Source organism: Primulina eburnea, chromosome 18 (genome assembly GCF_022965805.1).
Source record: "Primulina eburnea isolate SZY01 chromosome 18, ASM2296580v1, whole genome shotgun sequence".
NCBI classification, from domain to species: Eukaryota; Viridiplantae; Streptophyta; class Magnoliopsida; order Lamiales; family Gesneriaceae; genus Primulina; species Primulina eburnea.
Window position 1 is genome coordinate 3,407,946 of NC_133118.1, and position 7,127 is coordinate 3,415,072.

The following is a 7,127-nucleotide window of genomic DNA, read 5'->3' on the forward strand; positions in this document are numbered from 1 at the left end:
GAATCAGAAGACTTGAGTAGCTCCGGTGATGATGAAGAAGTGAAGTGCTTAATTGCCAATGATGTTGAGCTGGAATCTACTAGTGAACATGTATTTGACTTTATTTTAACTGACTTTACACAAGAGGACCTTGTCAAAGAACTAGTTTAATCATGTAATAAGTCTTCAGTTACCTTAGCCGAAATGCAAGAGTTACTGAAACCTATTGGAGGCAACGCTACTCTCAATTTCGGTAACAAGGAAAGAATTATCGAGACAAGTGCTCAACCAAAACTTAATAAGTGTAAAGGAAGAACCTATCTATCATGTTGCCAAGCCTATTGAATATATGGGCAAAGGTAGGAAGTTTGGTGTTGGTTACGTGTCTGAGAGTTTCAATACTAAGCCAAACTGGAAGCCCATCTAAAACAGTCGAGATAGACATAACTCGATGAAAGGAAAGTCTAACTGATACTTTAACATCAAGCCTGTTCAGAAATGATATAGGCTGACCAATGAAGTTGGAAAGGGTAAACAACATATGGTTTCTACTGCACACAGAACACACCACACAAACACAACCTATTTGGAACACATCAAGTGTTCAATCAGTTAAACTGATCTAAGTTTGGGTTCCAAAGGAATAACCTCGCCTGGACCCAAGTAAATAAAGGTAAAAAGAGATATTCATAATTTGTGATTGGAGGACACAATAACTGAATAAATCAAGGAGACAGTTTGGTACTTGGATAGTGGATGTTCAAGGCACATGACCGGTGAAGCCAAACTACTATCAAAATTGATTTAGTTTACTAGACCCAATATCACATTTGGAGATGCTTCTCAATGTAGAATTTTGGATAAAGGTAAGCTTATCCATAGTAACATTATCATTAAAAGCATATTACTTGTTGAAAATCTTAAACATAATTTGATCAACATGAGTCAGTTGTGTGATCATGATTTTTCAGTTGAGTTCAATAAGCATGTTTATATTGTCAAAGATACGTCTGGATGCATTATAATGTCAAGTGACAGTGTGGAAACATATACGAAACCAGTTGAACTACTCAACCTAATAAACAGTGTGCTTCATTGCTTCCAAATTACCAAGAAATTGGTTATGACATAAAAAGTTAAGTCATTTAAATTTCAGAGCCATTATATTGTAGATCTGAGCAAAAATGATTTGGTTACTGATATGCCCAAAATTGAATTTTTTAAAGAAAAAGTTTGTTCAGCTTATCACTTTGAAAAGAAAATTAGGTCATCTATTAAAAACAAATGGTGTGATTCATCAACAGAAGCTTAGAACTGCTACACATGGACTTGTTTGGTCCTATTCTAGTTATGAGCTTAGGAGGAATGAAATACACTATAATCATTGTTGATGATTTCACAAGGTTCGCTTGCGTAATTTTTTTAAAATTGATCAAAATTTTCAAAAGACGTTTAAATGAAATTTTTTTTAAAAAAAATCAGATATGACAGAGAAATTGAATTTTTCAACAAAACTTTGTCTACTTTTCTAGAAAATCATTGAATCGAGCATGAGTTCTCAGCAGTTAGAACGCCTCAGCAAAATGGAGTTGTTGAGATAAGGAATAAGACCCTTAAAGAGGCTACTAGAACATTGCTTCTTGATTATAGAATTTCTCAGAGATTTTGAGCCAAAGTAGTAAACAATACATACTATACTCAGAACAGATCAATGATTAACAATAAACATTGCACAACACCTTATGAGATTTGGCATTGTAAGTAACCCGTTTTATTTCACTTCAAAAATTTTGGTTGCAAATGTTTTATCCACATCAATGGTAAAAATCATTTGACTGCTTTTCATGCTAAGTCAGATGAGAGTATATTTCTTTGATATTCTTCAATTAGTAAAGCTTATTGAGTATTTAAAAAAGAACTCTGAATGTTGAAGAATCTGTGCACAATATATTTGATGAAATAGTGCCGATTGACTAGTCAATTGATCCAACCAAATAGATTAATCGATGTGAAGAAATGAATCTGGAGGATGAAAATGAAGATGAAGTCTATAAAAGAACTTCTCAAAGTCCAGAACCAGAGCTTATTGATCAATCACTTCAAAAATATGGTACTACAGTTGACCAGTTTGCTGTTGCACAAAGATCTAATAGAATCCCAACTGATGACAATCAAACTAATATATATCAACTCAACTGAGAAGAACCAAAATGAATTGATTGAGTTTACATAAAATTATTGTTTAGCCATTTATAGATGGAACAAGAATTGTGCACCTAGCTACGTAATAGGTAATCCAACTACCAGTGGAGTTGATCAATCAATTTTTACGTGTTGCATTTATTTCTAATATTGAGCCTAAATATAATGATGAAGCTCTAGCTAATAGTAGCTGGATTGATGCTATGTAAGAAGAGCTCAATCATAGGTCAAAAGCTATAGTTTTTCGTAAAACAAAAAGCGCTCGATCTTACATTAGCTTAGTTCTATAAAGAAATTTCGACAGTGTCACTTTGTTTGTGCTGATTGCACAACAATTCTTTGAGAATAACGATAACCAGATAAACTTGGTTTTGCTTTTATTTTCATTTCTGTATATTCTCTAGCCCCCGCTTGTTCTCATTCTTATGTATGGCAACAACAAATTACCACTAATAAGGTGCTGAATACTTTAAGCATTTGGATTTTAATTTTGGGACCAGTTTAATCAAGATGACGAAATTTGGATATTTTTTCTTGGCCTTTCAAGTTAATTTACAGTATGGAAGTTTGTCATGTCAAGAATTAGGTGTGCATTTTATGTGATAACCTGCACACTATCATGTACTGATATTTCTATCTTTCTGTTGATTATCGCAGAAGAAAAACGAGAAGAACAGTTAATGGAGAACAATACTAGGGAAGCTTTGTGGAATGAGGTAGCGGCCAAAAACCAAGATGAGAGTCTTAAACATAAGACATGGAATGAAAGCAAAAAAATATGGGTTGTGGCTGGCCCTGCTATATTCACTCGGTGCTCGACATTTGGGGTGATCATCATCAGCCAGACATTTGTTGGACACATTGGTGCTACTGAGCTTGCTGCCTTTGCTCTCGTTATTACTGTCCTTATGAGATTTTCTAATGGATTGTTGGTAAGTTGTTCAAACTTTTGTTTTGAACGAACTTGATATGAGGCGAAAATGCTTTTTCCTTTGAGACTAAGTGTGCACGTTTAATGAACAATATATGATATTATCTTTCAACTTTTGGTTAGTTTTTCAATTCAAATTTGCAGTTAGGCATGGCTAGCGGATTGGAAACTTTATGTGGGCAAGCATATGGTGCTAGACAGTATCACATGCTTGGGATATTCCTTCAACGATCATGGGTCGTCTTGGTTCTAGCATCAATATTATTGCTGCCTATTTTTGTTTTTGCTGCCCCGATATTTAAAGTTTTGGGACAGGATGAAAGTATCGCTGACATGGCGGGAACTATATCCTTTTGGTTCATTCCCGTGATATATTCCTATATCACATCCTTCAGCTGTCAAATGTTCCTACAAGCACAGAGCAAGAACAAGATTATCTCTTATTTGGCAGCATTTTCCTTGTGTATCCACATTCTTCTCTCATGGCTTTTGACAGTCAAATACAAGTTTGGAATTGTTGGTGCCGCCATATCCACTATTTTGGCATACTGGATCCCCAATATTGGTCAACTGGCATTCATATTCTCCGGACAGTGTAAAGAAACATGGAAAGGTTTTTCAATGTTAGCTTTCAAAGATCTTTGGCCTGTGATCAAGCTTTCTTTGTCGGCTGGTGCCATGCTCTGGTTAAGCTCTTTTTCTACAACAACATTTTGTCTGTGCCTTTAATATCAGATTAACATTTTGTTTGATTTGGTTTCAGCCTTGAACTCTGGTACACTTCTATATTGATTCTCCTGACAGGGAGATTGAAAAATGCGGAGGTTGAAATTGACGCACTATCCATATGGTAGCTCTCTTTCTCTATTCTGCTCAATCTTATTTTTGTTCGGTTGGGAATTGAACATTATAACTGTGTTCTTTCTTGCAGCCTGAACATCAACGGGTGGGAAATTATGATATCTTTTGGTTTCTTGGCTGCAGCAAGGTGATATGGTCGTTCTTAATAGCCTACGATTTTTTTTATATCGACTCTACAAAAAATGGTAAAAATTGATTGTAGCTAACCACATGTGTGCACTTCAATCCTAGTGTTCGTATCTCGAACGAGCTTGGAAGTGGAGATCCTAGAGCTGCAAAATTCTCGATCGCGGTGATAGTCATAACATCGTTTTCCATCGGGCTAGTTCTCTTCGTGGTTTCTCTCTTCTTGAGGGATCATATAGGTTACATGTTCACAAAAAGTCCTCAAGTTGCAGCAGAAGTGGCTCACTTGTCTCCTCTTCTAGCTTTTTCCATGCTCATGAATAGCGTTCAACCCGTTCTTTCTGGTAAAGACTTCTTCCATCTCGATCTTGTCGATGTTCTTGAATCCAACCCGAAGTTTCACATTCTACATTAACAAAAACTCATATGTTTTAGGAATTGTAGGCAAAAAATTTGTTCCTCGATTAAAACTAACTAAATAAACGTCGATGATCATGTGTTTTTCGTTTTCTCAGGTGTTGCCATTGGCGCCGGATGGCAAACCACTGTAGTCTATGTTAACATAGGATCCTATTACCTTATAGGAATCCCTATTGGAACCATTCTTGGTTATGTAATGAAATTACAACTCAAGGTTCGCATCCACTCGTTTCATATAGACTTTTCGCTTTTCAATTACATATATTATTATCATCAATAATTAGAGTCTAAAAACAATCACAGGGAGTTTGGATAGGAATGCTAACAGGCACACTCATCCAAACTATTATACTCATCACACTAACATATAAAACTGATTGGGAGGAACAGGTAATTGTTTCTTTTCACATGATTTCTGTTTGTTTGTTTTTTGCATATGCGATCCATAGGAGCGAAAGATAAGCCGAGCTTCTTTCTAAAGCCCTCGAAAATTTTTAGAAGCTTAGCTTGTTCATGATTCTGACCTCCTCAATTAATTGATTCTCATTTTGTAGGTTTCAATAGCTCAAAAGAGAGTTAACAGATGGTTGGTGGAAGCTGAAGAGTAGATAAAGGAGTACTAGATGACTGAATAATCTCATTCACATGATAAATCTTATTTATTTTATATACATGCTATTAGATTAGATCAAAGATCCAAAAATATAAATACCATGCAATCATTTATACTCCGATACCATATCGTCGCCCTGGACAATCGCACTCTCCTAATAAGCTCAAGGGACTCTTCCATCTAGAGTGCTAGTCGTTTTCATTTCGGTTTTCTGCTATGGATCATCAACATTGGTGCTATCTTTGACCGTCGAAAAAATAAATGGAGCCATGACCACATCATAATGGTTTACCATCTGTTCAGTGTCTGTAGTGTGGTCACATTCATATTAGAGCTTTTTTTACTATCAAGAGTATCACTGAAGAATATTTGGATACTTTTGGTTTTTTTTTTTTTTGCTACTTGCATTCTTTCATTCTATGTTTTCAGCTTACTAACTTATGCATTTAAGCCATCATATTCACCATTTTGTGAATAGTTGGATTCATTATGTATGCTACATAGGTTTTTGTTTTTAGTTTTAACTTCCCGAATAATCGAAAAAGTTTCTTGTACTCCGTTACCTTGTCATGCAGTGTAGTGACTAAATCTTTTTATGTAAATATTTCATAGCTAAAATCAAATAGGACTTATCAACGAGGTCCAACTCAGAATTTTCCATGAGACGCTGCATTTTCTCATCTTCACTTTCGCTGGACGATAGATGCCGATGATTCATAATTAGAATCAGTTCATTTGATTTTTTCTTCTTCAGCAATCAAGACATTTCAATATTTTTTTTATACTTTCCAGTCCTCTTGTCATCCTTGTATTTATTCTTTTTGTCATCCTTCTTTGGTCAAGGATAAGCTGCTATGAAATGACTCTTCTTGCCGTATTTAAAACATGTCATCAGCAGCATACTCCTTCTTGAAGTTTCTTTTGTGGTGAGAGTAATGAAACATCTTTTGGTTATTTTCAAGAACTTGATGAACTTTTGACAGATATCGACTTGACATCATTACTCGGGTTGTGCAGCTGTATTGTCCCATGGATGTTCTGAAGTAACTGCCAATGCTTTTGTTTGATGGCTTGCTGAGGGTTCCCCTTCTGTTTTGGTTCCCCAATCAAATTTATAAGCTTTCAAGCAACAAATAAGTAATGCAAGCTGCAACTCCATCTTGTTCAGATCCTTGGATTCTAGCATACTGATAATCTTATCCTCCGGCAGACCTCTCACATACCCTTCAAAGCTAACTCTTAGCCGACATACTCTTTCTATACTTTCCAGTCCTCTTGTCATCCTTGTATTTATTCCTTTTGTCATCCTTCTTTGGTCTAGGATAAGCTGATATAAAATGAATCTTCTTGCCGTATTTAAAACATGTCATCAGTAGCAGACAACATGAAGTTTCTTTTGTGGTGGGAGTTATGAAACATCTTTCGGTTCTCTCATAACCGTCAATGCAACACCCCACATTTGACGATTATCCTCAATGTATCAACACGAGTCTTCCAAGGGTTCTTATGTAATCAATCACACGCTCTCTAAGAAACTTTCCATAAGGTCACTCATCTCAAAATTGTCCCAAATCAAGCACGCTTAACATTAGAGTTTTTAAGCGAAGAACTTTCGAAAAGACTATGCACTTTAATTTTATGAGTAGAACATATCAAATTTTTTTAAGTCCCTCATTCTGGTGCGGGGTATCACATCAACTTTTCTCATATATCCTTGACTGAGGAGCACATTTTATTGCTGAAAGTATCATTATCCAATGATTTGTAAAGTATGTTCTTCGTGACATTATCTAGGTCTTTTTTTTTTCTCTCGAGTTGTCCATTCTGCTTTTGGATTTTCACCTTGCTGAGGAGCACCTGCAGTAACACCAGCAGAAGTGTTGGCCTTCATGATCTTCATAGGACTATCTACGATAACATATCACATAACGTCATCTTGAGCAACCCGATGTGCCTACATATGGATATTTCGGTCATCAAATTCCTCTTCTCAGA

The 7,127-nt window shown here is 35.8% G+C and overlaps 1 protein-coding gene across 1 annotated transcript; it reads left to right on the forward strand.

Annotated features, from left to right (window-relative positions):
- The first annotated feature begins 2,861 nt into the window (after positions 1–2,861).
- On the forward strand, positions 2,862–5,446 carry LOC140819880 (protein DETOXIFICATION 21-like). The gene is made up of 8 exons (XM_073180132.1): positions 2,862–3,113; positions 3,257–3,798; positions 3,876–3,962; positions 4,044–4,100; positions 4,205–4,443; positions 4,615–4,733; positions 4,823–4,909; positions 5,074–5,446. The coding sequence occupies exons 1-8, from the start codon at positions 2,862–2,864 to the stop codon at positions 5,125–5,127; spliced, it is 1,437 nt and encodes a 478-aa protein (XP_073036233.1). The 3' UTR covers positions 5,128–5,446.
- The last annotated feature ends 1,681 nt before the right edge of the window (positions 5,447–7,127 follow it).